The sequence below is a fragment of the Zalophus californianus genome, chromosome 1, assembly GCF_009762305.2.
Source record: "Zalophus californianus isolate mZalCal1 chromosome 1, mZalCal1.pri.v2, whole genome shotgun sequence".
NCBI classification, from domain to species: Eukaryota; Metazoa; Chordata; class Mammalia; order Carnivora; family Otariidae; genus Zalophus; species Zalophus californianus.
Genome location: NC_045595.1, coordinates 145685908 through 145704349, shown reverse-complemented (window position 1 = coordinate 145704349; position 18442 = coordinate 145685908). Strand labels below are relative to the sequence as shown.

The following is an 18442-nucleotide window of genomic DNA, read 5'->3' as shown; positions in this document are numbered from 1 at the left end:
CTGGGCGTGCGCCCTTGCTTCGTGCCCTCAACCAGTATGGCGGAGCCACGGGCGCGCCGGGGGGAGGCCGTGCGAGTCCGGCGGTTCCGACGCCCGCGCTGAGCCGGGGAGGAGGGGCGGGGGACGCCCGTGCGGCCCGTGCGTCTGCCCTCAGTGAGGCGGGGCGCGCGGCGGACGCCCCCGGGCAGGGGCGGGAGTGGTAGAGGGCCGGTGGTTGGCTGTGAAAGGGGCGGTAAGCGAGGTGCTCCGGTCTCGAGGCGAGGCTTGGCCTCCCCAGCAGAGACGGGGGGAAGCGGCGGCGGCAGCGGCGGCCCTTGGGCCGGCTGGTGAGGCGATGGCGGCGCCAGCCCCGGGGCCTGGGGCAGCCTCCGGCGGCGCTGGCTGTAGCGGCGGCGGCGGCGGCGCGGTCGGCGGCTCGGGCTCCGGGTCCGCGGGGGCAGGGGGTCGGCTGCCCAGCCGGGTGCTGGAATTGGTGTTCTCCTACCTGGAGCTGTCCGAGCTGAGGAGCTGCGCCCTGGTGTGCAAGCACTGGTACCGCTGCCTGCACGGTGATGAGAACAGCGAGGTGTGGCGGAGCCTTTGCGCCCGCAGCCTGGCAGAAGAGGCTCTGCGCACGGACATCCTCTGCAACCTGCCCAGCTACAAGGCCAAGGTGAGGGAGCCCCGGGCCACGCCGCTGCCCCCAGTCCCGCTTCTCTGCGCCGCTCTCAGTCTCAGTGCTTCTCATCTAAGCTCTGACTCAGACGCCTCGCCTCACCATCCCGCCTTTGCGCGGCTGCAATCAATACCTTACCTCACCTCCCCCCTCTGTAAAGATCCTCTTCTCTTTGAAGTTCTGCTCATTAACCCACCCCACTTCCGAGATGCACTTTTTAAAGGACCAGATAGTTTGCAATTCCTGGTTTCCACCACTCATTCCACTTTTCCACAGTCTTCTCCCAAAAAGACCCCCCACTCCCCATTATTGTACCTTTCAATACTCTTACTCTGTTTTTTATTAGACCATCTCAGCTGCCTTAACACCGGCTTAGTTTCTAAGATCTTTGCTTTCATCCCACATTCACCTCACCTTTTCCAGGCTCTGATTTTTAACTGTTTGGTTTTTTTTCCCCATTTTCTCCCAAGTTCTCTAATTCCCTCCATTATGTTTCAGGCTTATAAGTGAGTGTGGTCCTAGACATTCTGCTAACTTTCAAGATACAGGCTTTAATAGAACATTCCCCACTTCCCCCATGGGCACCACTTAACCGTCCTAATGCTGCCTTGTCCCACTATTATTGGCTACTTCCCTGCCAACTTTTTCATAGTTCCACCTTGGTGGTGTGCCTCTTCTCTTCCATTTGTCATCTAACGTGCTGATTCCAGTTTTGCTGCCTTTTTGCCTCCTAGATTCTTGGGCATATTCCTGCCTTCTTCATATACAGATAAAACTGTCAAGTAACAGGTTATGGTAGGGTTGAGAAGATTCTTCAGGCAATATAAACAAAGGCCTGAAGCTTGAATTCAGTTGGATGGATAATAGCTATTCAGTATAGCAGTCACTGGCAGCATATATGAGAGAGGATGAAGTCTGCCCTAGAATGTGGTAAACATAAAAAAATACCTTAATAACTAAAAAGGGTAGATACCCTTTTTCAAACTAGACTGCCAAGGAGGGGAGTCAGAGTAAGAAGTAAATTTATTTTTCCATGTGAAATAGACGTAAAATTTATTCTTCTGTAACAAAGGAGGTTTTAGTTTAATTTGGTAAGGAATATTGCCATTATCCATGTCAATTATTAAATTTTCTATTAAGTGAAGTAACATGTTAATTTACTAGGACAATATTTGTACATGGTGGATGCTCAGTGAATACTAGTTGTAGTTTATGTAGTAGAGCACAGAACATTGCAGTTTTGTCCTGATTTGCCTAAAAGCAGGTAGACTTCATACATTTTATTTAGTTTTAATTTTTTTTAAAGATTATTTATTTGAGAGAGAATGAGAGATAGAGAGCACAAGAGGGAAGAGGGTCAGAGGGAGAAGCAGACTCCCCACCGAGCAGGGAGCCCGATGTGGGACTCGATCCCGGGACTCCAGGATCATGACCTGAGCCGAAGGCAGTCTCTTAACCAACTGAGCCACCCAGGCGCCCTAGTTTTAATTTTTTTATAAAGTTTATTGTTTTTACTTATTTTCAACTAAGAACTTTTTGTAATTGGTCTGTAATAGATACATTTACATGAGTCAAGATTCATATAACAATATGTGTTAGGTAATGTGTTCATGTGAGTCGACATGCAAAAGAAGTAAAATAATATCAGCAAAATGTCTTCCTTTTGCCCTTGTCTTCCAGCCACCCAGTTTAGTTTCCCTTCTTGGAGGCAACCTGTGTTACCTGTTTCTTTTGTATCCTTCCAGAGATATTTTAGGTTTCTTAGGTTCTTAACACTTTATATGTCTTTCTACCACACCCATGATAGGTATTGTAAACTTGTACTAATCATATGTTCGTTCAGATGTTGCAGAACTTTGCTTGAATGTCTTGAGAATAAAAAGATTAATTCAAAAGAAGTCAGATAGCCTAGTAGAAAGTCCTCAGTCAAGTAGAGGAGAAGAAAAATGTATAGAAATAACTAACACATGATAGAAATTGCTCCTGTTAGAGATATTATAAACAGTATATACTGGAAGTATATATATTCACACACACTAGAATTTCAGTGAAAGGAGAGATGTACAAGTTGAGTGGAGGCTTGGAGAAAGTTTGAGGTTAGGGTTATATTTGAGCTGAATTTTAAAGATAGGGAGGATTTGAACATTTTAGTAAGAAGAAATACCCTGAGCCAATGCAAGACGAGAAAAGCAAAGGCTTTGTACAGCATATATTTTTATTTTAAAAAATGTGAGTGCCAGGCACTGTGCTCAGTTTTGCAAATGCAATGGTAAATAAAAACAGACACAAAACTCGAATGGATGCCTTACTTATAGAGCTTACGGTTTAGTGGGGGATGGGGGATAGATATTAATCAAATAATCACAGTTATAAAATTGCATCTGTGGTGGGTACTATGAAGGAGAGGTGCACAGTACTCTGAATGTCAGTAATGGAGGATTTGGCCAAGGTAGGGAGGTCAAGGAAGGCTTTCTCTGAGGATATAGTACATGAAGTAAAACCTGAATGATAAGGACAAGGGGAGAGAAAAGAGCCTTCCAGGAGGGAACTTGATGAGTATGAGGGATAGAAAACACATCAGTGTGGCTGGATCATAGAGAGCAAAGGTGAGACAGGTTTGAGAGAAGATGGAAGAGGTGGACTGAGGCCAAACTATAGGGAAGCCATTTTGAGTTGTAAGCAAGAGGGGGTTAGGAGTGTGGGGATTGGTGGTGTGATTTTTTTTTTTTTTTTTTGCATTTTTAAGAGGTTATTTCTGACTTCGGTATAGAGAACAGATTGGAGGAGGACCTTAGAAATATGGGTAGATGAGTTAGGAAGTGGGTAGTGTAGGAGATGGGAAAGAAATTTAGGAAAGATTTTGGAAGTAAAATCTACAGGACTTGGCAATAGATTTCAAATAGATTTGAAATAGGGGTGAGGGAGAGGGAGGTGCTAAGAATGACTCCTAGATATCGCACTTACATAATTATGGGAATCACCTGGGCTGGATTTAGGAGGAATAGTCGTGAATTCAATTTTGGTAGAGTAGAATTTACAGTGTTTTTGAGACATCCGAGAGATTTCAGATGGGCAGCTGTTAAGAGTTTGGAGCATAGAGGAAAGGCTAAAGATACAAAAGGGTCTAGTGAGATTGAATTGAAGTGGGGAATATGATTGTAAAGGTAAGTTGAAACTAGATATATCATGGGTGTTCTTGGCTTATAGGTTTCATTGTATAGTTTGGGCTTTGTTCTACCATTGTAAATCATAGACGTTTGAACAGAGGAATGACAAATAAGAGCTATGCTTTAGAAAAACTAGGCCATAGTATGAATTGGACAGAGCAGGGCTTAGTACCTATGCCAGAGGTACTTAAGACCTGAACAAATATGTAGAGGAGAGAAGAGGATGTCCGGGAGAGCTATAGCAGAGAACAAATTCACATAGGTGGACAGCTGACTGGGAGTGAATGAGATGAAGAAGAAGGAGTCTAGATAGGATTTCCAGGGAGCCTGTGTAACTAAGAGGAGGATGGGAACAGGCATGGGCTAGCATAAAACTGGAAAGTATTGTTGCCAGTCTATTTAGGATTTGTCTTCCTTTTAAAAGTTCATATTTTATGTCATCAAGGAACATCAATTATTTCAGGCATACTTAGCATCTAACTATAATATATTCTCTAATTTTTAGATCTAGATCCTAAAGTAGGTCTTAAAGTTGTTTGCTATAATGTAAAATTTAGATTGTGCATGAGACTGTGAGACAGGAACTATGGATTGTTTTTATTTATTAATTTGAATATTTTTCCATTTTTTTTAAGATTTTTTATTTATTTCACAGTGAGAGACACAGCGAGAGAGGGAACACAAGCAGGGGAAGTGGGAGAGGGAGAACCAGGCTTGCAGCTGAGCAGGGAGCCCAATGTGGGGCTCAATCCCAGGACCCTGGGATCATGACCCGAGCTGAAGGCAGACGCCTAACAACTGAGGCACCCAGGCACCCCTATTTTTCCATTTCATCTGAATTTTTCAGATGAAAAACTATCTTAAAGATAAGGATATAAATAAAAGAAAAATTATCAAAAAATTATTGAAAAGGTAAGGACACTTAATCACAATGTCAATATCAATGAAGTATAAAGAAATTAACAATAATTCCTTAATGTAAATGATACAGTGTTCAAATTTCCAATTGTTTCATAAATGTCAAATGTTATAACCTTATTTTTCAGTTTAATCAAGATCTATATAAGGTTCTCATGGCAAACGGTTGATATATCTCTTAAGGCTGTTTTAGCCAACAAATTCAGCCTCCATCTCCCCTAACTCCCATTTCCGCAACTTATCTGTTGAAGAAACCAAGTTGTTTACCTTGTTTCCCTCAGTCTGGACTTTGCAGATTTCATTCCCAGTGTTCCTTAACATGCCCTTCTGTTCTAGACTGAGAGAAGTTTGATCAGTTAAGATTAGTGTTGTTGTTCTTGTTGTTTTTCAATATATTTTCTACTAGAATCAAGTGGTCGGGTTGGATACAGACTTTTTTTTTAAGATTTTATTCATTTATTTGTCAGAGAGAGAGCGTGAACCGGCGGGGGGAGCGGCAGGCAGAGGGAGAGGCAGGCTCCCCGCTGAGGAAGGAGCCGGATGTGGGACTCTTTCCCAGGACCCTGGGATCATCATGACCTGAGCCAACGCTTAACCAACTGAGCCACCCAGGCATCCCGGGTTGGATACAGACTTAAATGTTGTTTGGTGCCAACTATGATGGATAAGAATTTAGGAGAGAGAAATCGGGGATTGGGTCGTTCTGGTTAGACTACCTTTATAGAGGGGCGCCTGGGAGGCTCAGTCGTTAAGTGTCTGCCTTTGGCTCAGGTCGTGATCTCAGGGTCCTGGGATCGAGCCCCGCATCAGGCTCCCTGCTAGGCTGGAAGCCTGCTTCTCCCTCTCCCACTCCCCCTGCTTGTGCTCTCTCTTTCACTGTGTCTCTCTCTCTGTCAAATAAATAAATACAATATTAAAAAAAAATGGCTACCTTCATAGAGATGGCAAGACTAGATCTGGTCTTAGAGGATATAGGATATGTTGGAGGAGGAAAGCAGGTGTATTACAGACAGGGAGAATGACATGAAGTTAGAAAGGGAAGTAGGAAGAACCAGACCTGGAGGGCTTTGAAAGACAGGAAGAATAATTCACAGTTGATATGGTAGTGTGGAACCATCAAACGTTACTGAACTGGGATGAAATGTAATAGAGGTGCTCTTTTAGAAGGATAGGTCTGGAAAGGATTTAGGTAGAGAGTTAAGGACTGAGTTCTGGAGAGTTTTAGGGGGCAGAAGTAGATGGTCACCAGAAAAGAGTACGGTGAAGAAAGATCAGTCCAGAGTAATAGGAAGAAGTCCTATTAAGGACATAGAAGTTTGCAGAAGAGGCTGGCAACAGTGTCTTTGTGACAAAGAGAAGAAGGATAGAGAAAAAACAGTTGGTATTTATAAGAATTGGGGAATAGACATAGGTAAGTATTAGTTAAATATTTTTTAATGAGGATTTTATAAAGTATTTTATATTTTAGTTGTTAAACCCTCTTGAGTCTTTCAATACTTAATATTTTGGGGACATTTTACTCCACCATTTAATTTTATGTTCTGATTTTTTTATGTGCTTAAAAGTAGGAACAGGGGCGCCTGGGTGACTCAGTCGGTTAAGCGTCTGCCTTTGGCTCGGGTCATGATCCTAGGGTCCTGGGATCGAGCCCCTCATTGGGCTCCCTGCTCCGTGGGAAGCCTGCTTCTCCCTCTCCCTCTCCCTCTCCCCGTGCTTGTGATCCCTCTCTCGCTGTCTCTCTGTCAAAAATAAATCAATAAAACCTTAAAAAAAAAAAAAGTAGGAACAGATAGGAAAAAATTTAGAAATACTTCAGTATTACAGCCTTCTAAATCAAGCAGGGGTTTTGTTTCTTTGTTTGTTTTTGTCTGTGCTCTGCAGTGCAACAGTGAAGCAGTGAGGTACTGGCTAATAGTAACTGAACACTGGATGAACCTGACTTTTCTTTGGCGTTCTTGTTCTAACTAGATGTGGACTTTTAGGTCCATGTCCTCATCCCTGTGTTGCACTAGGTCCCTTTGAGGCCCTTCCTAATGCTGAAATCTATGATTCTGAAGTTGGTGGCTCAGGTTAACTAAAGCAGTAGGCCCCCAGCCTTTGGCTTCTTTGAGGTAGTTTGAATAAAGAAGGAATTTTCAGAAAATATACAAATCAAGCACTTTAGGGCGCCTGGGTGGCTCAGTCGTTAAGCGTCTGCCTTCGGCTCAGGTCATGATCTCAGGGTCCTGGGATCGAGTCCCACATCGGGCTCCTTGCTCCGCAGGAAGCCTGCTTCTCCCTCTCCCACTCCCCCTGCTTGTGTTCCTGCTCTCGCTGTCTCTCTCTCTCTGTCAAATAAATAAATAAAATCTTAAAAAAAAAAAAAAGAAACTTAAAAAAAAAAAAAACAAATCAAGCACTTTATTTTTTCTCCCTCCCCCAAATCAAAAACTTTAAATTATTAAAGCATGAAAAGTGTTTACTATTTGTACAGAGTAGAGATTTTAGTACTGTATTTTGGAAGCTTAAAAAACTGGTTAGTGAAGGTCAACTAATCTGTCCTATCAATGGTGGCTGCTCTTAATGACTATCTCTTTGTAAACTCTAGTGTTTGAAATTAGATGCTATTTATGGAGTTATTTGATTTGGTAAAATGAGAGTGGTGCTTTCTCAATTTATGAGTAATAACTAGCAAGGAAGCTGAGGATCTAACATAGTTTGTGGTTATTAAAATTTTTCATAAACTTTAGAGCTGCTATGACTAAGTTCTCTATTAAAATATTTTTTATGGCAGCATTGCCAACATGAAAACTATACATCCCTTTACTTTTTGATCTAAAAATACTAAATATAGACAAGACTAGAGAAAATAGTTTAAGGAACCTCCCAAACCTGTCACCAAGCTTTACCAGTGATTAATTCATGGACAGTCTAGTTTCACGTTTATCCCGCCCACTTTCCTACTCCTGCCCTAGATATTTCAAAGCAATTCTGAGGTCATGTCATCCATAAACATTTCAGTACTATCTCTAAAATATAAGGATTCTTGTGTGTATCTTTTGATATTTTAAGAAATGGATTTAGAGAAATACTACAGTTCAGAATTTTGATCAGTAAAGATCAATAATGAAACAATGTGATTTAAACTTATAGTTATCACTTTATTGTTTAAAAACATGGAGCATAAAGGCCTAAAGTTTGGTACTTTTTTTTTTTAAAGAGAGCACACACGAGGGCGCCTGGGTGGCTCAGTTGGTTAAGCGACTGCCTTCGGCTCAGGTCATGATCCTGGAGTCCTGGGATCGAGTCCCACGTCGGGCTTCCCGCTCAGCGGGGAGTCTGCTTCTCTCTCTGACCCTCTTCCCTCTCATGTTCTCTGTCTCTCATTCTCTCTCTCTCAAATAAATAAATAAAATCTTAAAAAAAAAAAGAGAGAGAGCACACACGAGTAGGGATGGGGGTGGAGAAGGGGCAGAGGGAGGGGAAGAAAGAGAATCTAAATAGTCTCCACCCCCAGCATGGAGCCGAGGGCTCAATCTCACAACCCTGAGATCAAGAGTTGGATGCTTAACCAACTGAGCCACCCAGGTGCCCCTAAAGTTTGGGTACTTTTTAATGTTTAAGAAAAATCAAATTTCTACTTCTTTGGTCTGTTTTTCATCTTTTCAGGTACGTGCTTTCCAACATGCCTTCAGCACTAATGACTGCTCCAGGAATGTCTACATTAAGAAAAATGGCTTTACTTTACATCGAAACCCCATTGCTCAGAGTACTGATGGTGCAAGGACCAAGATTGGTTTCAGTGAGGGCCGCCATGCATGGGAAGTGTGGTGGGAAGGCCCTCTGGGCACTGTGGCAGTGATTGGAATTGCCACAAAACGGGCCCCCATGCAGTGCCAAGGTTATGTGGCATTACTGGGTAGTGATGACCAGAGCTGGGGCTGGAATCTGGTGGACAATAATCTACTACATAATGGAGAAGTCAATGGCAGTTTTCCACAATGCAACAATGCACCAAAATATCAGGTGAGAAACTGGGTATTTTCTCAGTTGTGGGCCTTTGTTAAATCATGCCTTGATTTGTTTTAAATTTACAAAGTTTTATATAGCAGCTTTATATGTCTTTTTGGTAACTTAAAAATAAATAGTGTAACTGGCCTTTCTTTGCTACTCTAATAATCTTTTAGTATTTCCATATTTGTTTCCTGATACATATTTGACCTTGAGCAATCTGTTTTTGCTCTAAATTGGGAGTTGGCAAACTTTTTTCTGTACAGGGTGGGTAGTAAATACTTCAGGCCTTGCGGTCCATGTGGTCTGTGTCACAGCTATTCAATTTTGTTGTTATAGTACAAAAACAGCCATAAATGATATGTAAATGAGTGAGCATAACTGTGTTCCAGTAAAGCCTTATTTATGGGCTGCAGGCAAGATTTGGCCCAACAACCATAGTTTCCCAGCTTGTGCTCTAGATTGTCATCTTTCCTATATCATGGCACATCCAAATCTACTTTTTCTAGACTTCTTACTCCCACAAATGCACCATGCACATGCACACACGTACCCTCTACTATTCATTAATCTGTTGATTCAAAGCCTCTGGAGGTGTCAGTGATTTCTATAAGACAGGCAAATTCAGGCAAACTACTGCATTTTTTTTTATTCTTTTCATCTTAGCTTTATGCCATACTCACTTGATTCTGTGGTCAAAATTATAGTTCCTATTTGTAAAAGTCATGATTACCATAGAGTCAGCTGAGTTTAAAACACAATAATCTGATAAGAAATTGGAAGTTTTAAGGAATTATAGACTTAAAGACAAGGAATATTATTAGAGTCATTTCATAATAACAGAGTTAATCAGGTAGGGAGACATAACAAGGTAGGGAGATATATGTGTAAACATATATGCACCTAATAACAGAACTCCAAAACACATGAAGCAAAAACTTACAGAACCGAAAGAAGGAATAGAAAATTAGCAAGTACAGTTGGAGATTTCAGTACTTGTCTGATGCTAATATAGCAACTTCAACTTTCTTATGCTTACTATTGCAAGGTATCTCTTTTTCTCTGTTCTTTTACTTTCAGTCTGTCTTTGTGTTTAAAATGGGTCTCCTAGAAAGCATATAATTGGGTCTTTTTATCTAACCCAATCTCATAATCTCTGCCTTTTGAGTGTTTAACCCATTTACGTTTATTGTAGTTGTTGGACTGCTTGATGTTGTCATTGTCTTTCTATCACTGAAGCTATGTTCTTGTTTAAAAAAAACCTTTTTCTCTGGGGGCGCCTGGGTGGCTCAGTCGTTAAGCATCTGCCTTTGGCTCTGGTCGTGATCCCAGGATCCTGGGATCGAGCCCCTCATCAGGCTCCCCGCTCCACGGGAAGCCTGCTTCTCGCTCTCCCTCTTCTGCTCCCCCTTCTTGTGCTCTCTCTCCCTCTCTCTCTCTCTGTCAAATAAATAAAATCTTTAAAAAAAAAAAATCTTTTTTCTCTTTGTTTTTTGGATCAGATAATCTCTCCATCTGCAAGTTCATAGATTCTTTCTTCTTACCTATCAATTCTTCTATTAAGCCAGGCTAGTGAATTTTGGTTATTTTACTCTTCAGCTGTATAATTGTCATTTGTTCTTTTTTGTAGTTTCCATTTCTCTATTGAGAATCTCTGTCCATTTACCAATTTAGATTTTGCTTTAATTCTTGGCACATATTTATAATGACTACTTTGAAGTCTTTGTCTGCCAAATCCAACACATAGGCGTACTTAGAATCAGTTTCTATTGACTGCTTTTTTCCCCAGAGTATGAGTTGCGCTTTTCTCTTTCTTTTCATATCCAGTCGTTTTTAAATTGAAAATTGGAAATTACAGATAATATGTAGTAGTAATACTGGAATGTTTTGTTTCTAGAAATCACTTTGTTTTTCTGAAAAGTGTAGATGTTCTAGTAGGCAATTAAGTTGCCTGGATTCTTCAGACTGTAAACTCTGTCTCCCCCATGGTGTACAGTAGCTAGGTCTTTGTCAGTTTTTTGGGGGGAGGGAGTTGGCTTCTAGCTGCTACTTTTCCAGCCTGATTCTGTGGGGATTTCCCCTGTGTCTGTGTAAGACAGTGATCACACAATGATTTGGGTAGTTTATTCTTGTATTTGGGGCATCATCCTCTTTGTGGTTCCATTCCTTATGGAGTGCCTCCTCTGAGTTTCCAATTGTTCCGCCATCTCCCAAGTTTTGCCCTCTGACACCTAAAGCTAGTAAGACTTCTGCTTTCTGCTCCCTGTGCTGTATGCATGCTGTACACTCAAAGGTGAAGCAAACTTGCAGATTTCACCAGGAGTGGTTCTGTCATCTTAGTTTCCATCTTCTGTAAAATAGGGATAAATATTAGGATAGATGGGAGGATTAAATGAGATAATACAAATAAACCACAAAATGAATACCCAGCAAAATATTAACTTTTCATTTCTATTGTTTCTTGTTTGTTTTGTTGGTGGCAATAGTGGTGATGGTGATTATGATGTTTTTAGGTCCATAAAATGGGGTGCGTGTTAATCTGTGAGTTGGGCAAAGGGAAGAAAGAAGCAGATGTTTGTAGTTGTCCGTGACAGGAAATACAATGAAGGAAAGAAACAACAACAGCAGGAATTAATATAATTGGGAAGTATTAAATTCTGATTTTTGATTGCAAATGTTAGGACTTTCTGCCTCCAAGTGTATATAGATGAAACAACCTTTTGTAGGTGCATAGCATAAAAATAAAACATCTCATTTGCTTACTTTTCCATGTGGGAAGAAAGCTGGATATATTGTGCTTCTGCTTTAGTTTAACAATCAGTGCTGCTGTTTTTATAACAAACAGGTGTTTCAGAGCAGTGGCCCATAAAATGACTAATAAGTTTATTCTGCATCTTTAGAATCTATAGTCAGATTTGGCTCTTCATGATTATATAAGTTCCACAGTATATGTATATGTAGAACTGCTTGTGAACTTTAAAGGTTATGTAAGTGTTTTTTTATTATAGTAACTTTTTATTGTGATAAAATATGCATAACATTATTTATTGTTTTAACTATTTGTAAGTGTACAATGCAATGGCATTAATACAGTGTGTATATCCATCACCACTATCTATACCCAAGACTTTTTCATCTTCCCCAACACAAACTCTGTGCTCTTTAAACAAAAACTTTCCATCTCTCCCTTTCTCCAGCCTCTGGTAACCTCTATTCCATTTTCTGGCTCTATGATTTGAATATTGCAGGTGCTTTATATAAGTGGAACTATACAATATTTATATTTTTGTGTGTGGCTTATTCCACTTAGCATACTGTTTTCAAGGATTATCCATGGTGTAGCCTATATCAAAATTATATTTCTTTATATGGCTGAATAATATTCTGTTGTAATATAGTATAATAATTTGAAAAGGTTATTTAGATAGCTTTTTTTTTTTTTTGGTAAAATGTACCAAGTTACAGATTTTAGTAGTAAACTTCTTAAGAAAAGCCTTTAAATGAAGAGGAATTAAATTCTGGGACCTGTTCAGGGGGAACATTTAAATTTTTGTTATTAAATGTAGATCCCATCTTAAAAAAAAATTTATCAAAACAAGCATTTGTGATGAAATTGATGTATGTTGTTTCTTCTAGATGTTTCTCCCTGACCAGAAAACTTCTCTGATCATTTTTCCAGATAACTTTATATTCTTAATATTTTCTTAATTTCTTAATAATTTCTTTATATTCTTAATATTTTCAACTTGTTGATTTGTATCTTATTTCTTTTAGCTATGCCCTTGGTGAGTTTCCTTCTAACCTTCTTTTGTTGTCTGTTTGCAGATAGGAGAAAGAATTCGCGTCATCTTGGACATGGAAGATAAGACTTTAGCTTTTGAACGTGGATATGAGTTCCTGGGGGTTGCCTTTAGAGGACTTCCAAAGGTCTGCTTATATCCAGCAGTTTCTGCTGTATATGGCAACACAGAAGTGACTTTGGTTTACCTTGGAAAACCTTTGGATGGATGACAGTCGCTTTCTTGGGATGAAAGACAGAATGGAGGCGATATCTGCTTGTGGAAAGTAGAATCATGAAGTGACAGTGTCATACATGCATGCCCAAGAAACATCCTGAAAAACACACGAAATTGTTAACTGGAGAAGCAGCTCTATGGCAGAGATTATCTTAGTGTTTCCTCTTTGTACTGGGCCAGAAAAATCCTCAGGGTTGCAGTTGGTTGAGTGGGCAGTTGACATATGCATGTTGCAACAGATTTTGTCTCTAAGTTAGCAATGTGTCATTTCCAACTTTTAAGGTGAGATTTTAGAGATGCTATAAAAGGGATAAGATAAGGAAATAGCAAGATTTTTAAGTAGTGTGTTTGTGAAGAAAGACTGATCCTGTTTTACAACCGCCTGTTTTTTCTCCAGACCCTTTTTCCAGCCAGCTTGACTATTAGAAAAGTATGAAACTGGTTGGGTTTTATTTAATATTTTTAATATATTGAGAAGCATGGTCTGCCTGGACTGCACTTCTCTAACAGTGGATGTAAAATTGTGCAGCTATTTTAAAAGTTGTATATATAATAAGTGTGTAAAAAACTGTAAAAAAAAAAAGGACAAAGGGGTTGCTTTGTTCTAGTTCAGTTTCTTAAAAACCACTACATGGTACAAGATTAGAATAACATTTAGGGAAAATTAGGTAACTACAAAGAAGAGGATTTTAAGAGGAGATGTGTTGTATTGGCTCATTTTTACATTAATATGGTTTACAGTTTCCATAGCTGTTACAGTCTGGTATTTTTCTTTTAACGATCAAAATTATTGTAAAGACCCCTCAGTGTCCTGGTTTAAGATTGAGGGAAGGCAAATTTTATTTCTAATCCTACATAGGTCAGTAGTAATAACAATAATGTGCATCTTCTAGTATCTGGTTTTATATTTTGGCCTTTTGAGAAAGTGTCTCATAACAATATAGAACATTGCCATTTGCTCTTACAGGCCTCAAATATGAAAGCTGTTAGTCACAGACCTTTGGAAAAGAATTAATGGTCCTTTTATTTTGTAACTTTATAATGCTGTAGATAGTATAATTTTTTTTTAAATTTCATATTGTTTACATCATGGCAACAAATCTAAGCCTCAAACACTTTGTTGGGGTTATCAAGAAAATGTTTACTCACCCATCTGAAACAGTGCCAGCCTGAACCCAGGTTAAGAATGTTCTTAATCTCATTATAGATAATTGCCCCCATGGGACTTAAAATAAAATACCTTGTGCTGAAAATGAAAACTTCAGGTTGGCAATATTTTGAAGGTTTCCTTGTAGAAGAGCTTGACATTAATTCCTAATCTGAGTTTTTGACAAATCTGATTTCACTAATTCTCTTGAATTAATCTAACATACACGAGCTGAGATTTTCTTTTGTTATAAGAGAAACAAACATCATCTTTCTGTATGAAAGTATAAATGTATGGTTTCAGATGCATCTTTGTGATAAGAATTGACTAAGCAGGTGGTTCTTTGCCTTTCAGCTTATTGCTGTGTGTAATTTTGTTTTAAATCTAATCAAATTAGGGACAGACAGTAAGCAGCTGGCTAGAGTTCTTGGCTTGCTCCTTGAGAGTTAAGATTATCAATACTCTTATGAAGCAGGGAATTTCAGTCATGAACAAAGATTTATTTTTGCCACCTGACAAGTTTACAAATATTTATTGTGTATTTGGTATGTTGCTTACAGTTGAAATCTGTTAAAGATCCTTTTCAATATCCATGTCAAGAAGAAACCTGGAAACCATACTTAGTAATAGTACAGAGTGAAATTATATGTTAAATGTGTTAGAGAATATAGCTGCTACAGAAATTGATTTTTCTTGGTGTAGAACAACTCAATTTGGCAAAGTTTAAAATTTGAAGAAAAGAACTGGTTCAGGATGAAGGTTGATAAATGATAAGACAATAAAGTCCCTTATGTGCTTGGTTGTTTTTTTTTCAGGGAGTGATATAGCCAATTCCAAGAGCTTTTGCCGAGAGTTTTGTTTATAATTTCTGTTTTGTCTTATTAGTATAATATTGTCTTATTAGTATAATATTCATTTGTAACAAAGTTTTGAAGGTGCTGAATGGAAAACAGAAACACATGGTTATTGCACATTCAACCTAGAATCAAATAATTGCTTAAATATTTAACAACAAGCCATTCTTATCTCAAAGACTTAAATTCTCTAATATGCTATTTGCAAAGTTTATAAAATGGAGGTTCATATTTAGAATGAGCATCAGGGGAATGAAGAGCCTTCATTTATAACCTGATATTTTATTACTGGAGATCATTAGTCGTTGTACAGAGAATATTAAACTGTTACACTGTTTAAGGAAAAGGAATCTCTTTCATTGGTGCTGAGAGAGCATTCAGGTAGAAGACAGTTGCACCTGAAGGTTAAGTATAAATCATCTAGACCAGTGGTTCTCAAACTTAGCTGTGCTTTGGAGTCGTGTGCATTTTGAAAAATATTGATGCTTGGGTACCATACCCTAAAATTCTGATGTTGGCCTGGGATATGACATGATCATAAGGATTTTTTTAAACTTCCTAGCTGATTTCAGTATGCTGCTAAGGTTGAGTTTTAAATTCACCTTAAGTTTTCTCATCTGCAAGATTAAAAAAAAAAAAAATCCTTGCTCCCTCCCTTCACTACCTCACAAGCATATTGAAGAGAAAGGAGAAAATAATAGGAAATACTTGTATGATGGATAAAATGTGTTATTGAAAGACAAAGTAGTATTGGTTGTATTTCAACTAAAACTATTGTCAGGAAAAGAAAATGTGTAATTGAATTTATTTTGTTGACTTGGGAAACTGGGAGCATTCACTTTGGTTCTTTAGCAAAGCATGCAGATGTGTAAACAAACGATACTATTATTCATACTATGGTCTTCTGTCATACTTGAGATAGGCTGTTTTAATTACCTGGTTCTACATAGGAAAGAAATATTGAGGCTTAAAGTCTGTAATGGCCAATGGCTCATAATTCATTAAAACTTTTCATACAAGGCGTTCTGTCGTTAATATATTATTTCATAGTTACCATTTTTTTCATTATCTACTTGAATATTAAGCCATTTATTTCATCCTCATTCTTATGTAAGTTTATAGATTTTATAAAGCACCTAAAGCAAGTAGGTTTTGCCCAGTTGAATACTTAAAAGTCATGGCTCAGTGATTAGGCATCTTCTGCCTTTTAGATATGATTTGACCCGGGAAAGAGAGTTGAGAAAATAACAGCCCTAAACCATATAATAGGTATTACAATTAACTTTTGATTTAAGTCCCCAAACTGCTGTTTATATAGACTATAATACTAATATTTTTTGATCTTTTTAAAAAAATAAACAGTTTTGAAGAACTAGAAATGTAAAGAGTTTTAAAGATTACTTTCTGGAAATCAACACCATCATCATCAGGACCCCTCTGAAACCCTCCTGGAAGGAACAGTCCATAACCAATCCAAATAGTACCCTCATAAAGCATTCCTAATTTCTCTAGCTCGACGTAATCTTTTCTTCCTTGAAATTTCCCTATTTTTATATTTATACTTAACTCATGCTATGTTACTTTATACCTTATATAAATTTATATTTATTATTTGTTGGTGTCTTATCTCCTCTAAACATCTTAGGACAGGATCTCTGATGGACTCATCTTTATACCCACATCACCTAAGCCCAATAGGCAGGTGCTCACATATTTGCTCAAGGAATAGAGAATTATGTAGGCAGACTAAAGCCCCTCTGAGGTTACAGACCATAACAAAAGATAGATGAGAAAGAAATTCTGTATCCTGTTGAAGGGAAGCACTAAGGAAAGGGATATAAATCTGAGGCTAATAAGGAAAAAAAAATGACTGTGAATGCATTTTAGCCATTCCCCTTTATTCTTGAATATTGATAAACTGATTTAGTGTTTGGTGTAGATTTCCTATTTGTTTAGAATTAAAATTAGAATTCTGTATTTTAATTTTTTTGAAATTCTGTCGTTTTGCTTTAGTTTCTTAATAAAAAGTTAAAACATTAACCACCTGTGATTGATTACATTTAAAACAACTTTTATGTCTTGGAAAGGAAAACGGGTAGCTTAGTAGCCAATTTGGTGATGGAATTTATGTACAAACTGCATGTCTTTTAATAATGGAATCCACATTTCCCATGTTTAAAATGGAAGGTGAACAGGGAATAGTAATTCACTAGGATCCTGTTCTATCACCTCCACCCCAGGTAGTTTTGATAATGTTTGCAAGAGTTACAAGAGGCAAGCATAGATGACCAAATTGCTCCTGTGATCCAAAAGCTTAAATGAGAATTGGTTGATCATGTTGCTAAATGTTGCTTGACTCATCAACCTTTTTTAATAGGTTCAAATTTTACAAAGCATTTTAATTTCCTAAAAAAAGTAAGTGTAGAATTTCTGTATTTATCTTTTTTGTTTAGGGAGAGCTTTACTGTCTGTTGTCCTAATTTCCTTTTTGGATCCTCTCCCCCTGCCCAGAACCACCTGCATTTTATTTAATGTAGTCATTAAAATATTACTGAGGGCATGTTCTATCCTCTTCAGTGTATGGTTCTTTAAAAGAAATAGCCCCTCAGAATTGGAGAGTGTTGTTAATCAGCCTGTGTATATAGGGATTTCATGATGAGTGACTTAGGAAGTAAGACTCATTTAGGGAGTTCTCCTTAGTTACCCTGTTGACAGTCCTTAATTTCTGTTTCTTTTTAGACAAGAAAACATACAAGAAAGAGTTTAGGGAAATCGAGTCCTGTCTGTCTTTTGTATGATACTTAGTAAACTATATTGTATTTCAAAAAAATTATATTTCTGCCTTTTTTCCTTTATAAACAAATTAGAGATAAGATTGAGTAATGGGAATAGGTTTTGAGGTCCTATCTCCCTTGAGAAAGGCTCCTTGAAGTAATTTATTAATGCTAATATCTAAAGTTAGATTATTAGAGGCATATTGTAATGGAAATAGGCCAGATATCTTTGTTTATTGTAGTGTAGCTAATCTGTTCACATTTTCCAAACTGTTTAAAAGGTTTTTCATTTGTGCCCCTTTGTTGGTCACTTTTACCTTTAAGGAAAAGATGCTTTAAGGCTGGAATGTGAGTGGTCAGTGATTTCTCTCCTCTTTCAACAGGCCAGAGTGATAACAGTTAATGACCAAATGGGCTAGAGCAGTAAAGCGTTCTGGACAGATGGCTGCTTGCTGAATGGCATCTTAGTAGCAGAGACAGATACACAGTTTTGGGGAGCCGCCAGATGCATTTACCCTTCCAAGCACAGTTTACAGGAATAGTGAATTTAAGCGCCTATGGAGCTCCAGGGAAGCAATAGTGACTCCCTAGGCCAACTCTGGGTTTTATGTGGCCACAGGTGACCTAGGGGTTCTGAAATTGTGGAGATTTCCTGCCCACCTGGCTGCTGGTTGCCTACTCAGTATTTAGAAAGAACAAAAACAGAAAAGAAAGTCCAAATTCATGAAATAATTTTATGCACCTATATGTAGGTACCAGGGTCTTGCTGGGTCCTAGGGATGTAGAGATGAGAAAAACAAAAATATGGGCTTTTTTTTAAAGATTTTATTTATTTTGAGAGAGAGTGAGCATGAAGAAGGGGGAGGGGCAGAGAGCATAGCTGCTTAACTGACTGAGCCACCGAGCCACCCTAAACATGGG

The 18442-nt window shown here is 38.6% G+C and overlaps 1 protein-coding gene across 1 annotated transcript; it reads left to right on the top strand.

Moving 5' to 3' along the window:
• The first annotated feature begins 43 nt into the window (after window positions 1-43).
• Window positions 44-16781, top strand: FBXO45 (F-box protein 45). Its single transcript, XM_027586542.2, has 3 exons — window positions 44-652; window positions 8389-8745; window positions 12556-16781. Exons 1-3 carry the CDS (start codon window positions 335-337, stop codon window positions 12739-12741), a joined length of 861 nt encoding a protein of 286 aa, XP_027442343.1. The 5' UTR covers window positions 44-334; the 3' UTR covers window positions 12742-16781.
• The last annotated feature ends 1661 nt before the right edge of the window (window positions 16782-18442 follow it).

Bases quoted from the DNA above. Each gene is read 5' to 3' on its own strand.
- FBXO45 (XM_027586542.2), top strand. From the start codon at position 335: ATGGCGGCGCCAGCCCCGGGGCCTGGGGCAGCCTCCGGCGGCGCTGGC. The intron at 653-8,388 runs GTGAGGGAGCCC...TCATCTTTTCAG, and splicing joins TGCCCAGCTACAAGGCCAAG to GTACGTGCTTTCCAACATGC. The intron at 8,746-12,555 runs GTGAGAAACTGG...GTCTGTTTGCAG, and splicing joins ACAATGCACCAAAATATCAG to ATAGGAGAAAGAATTCGCGT.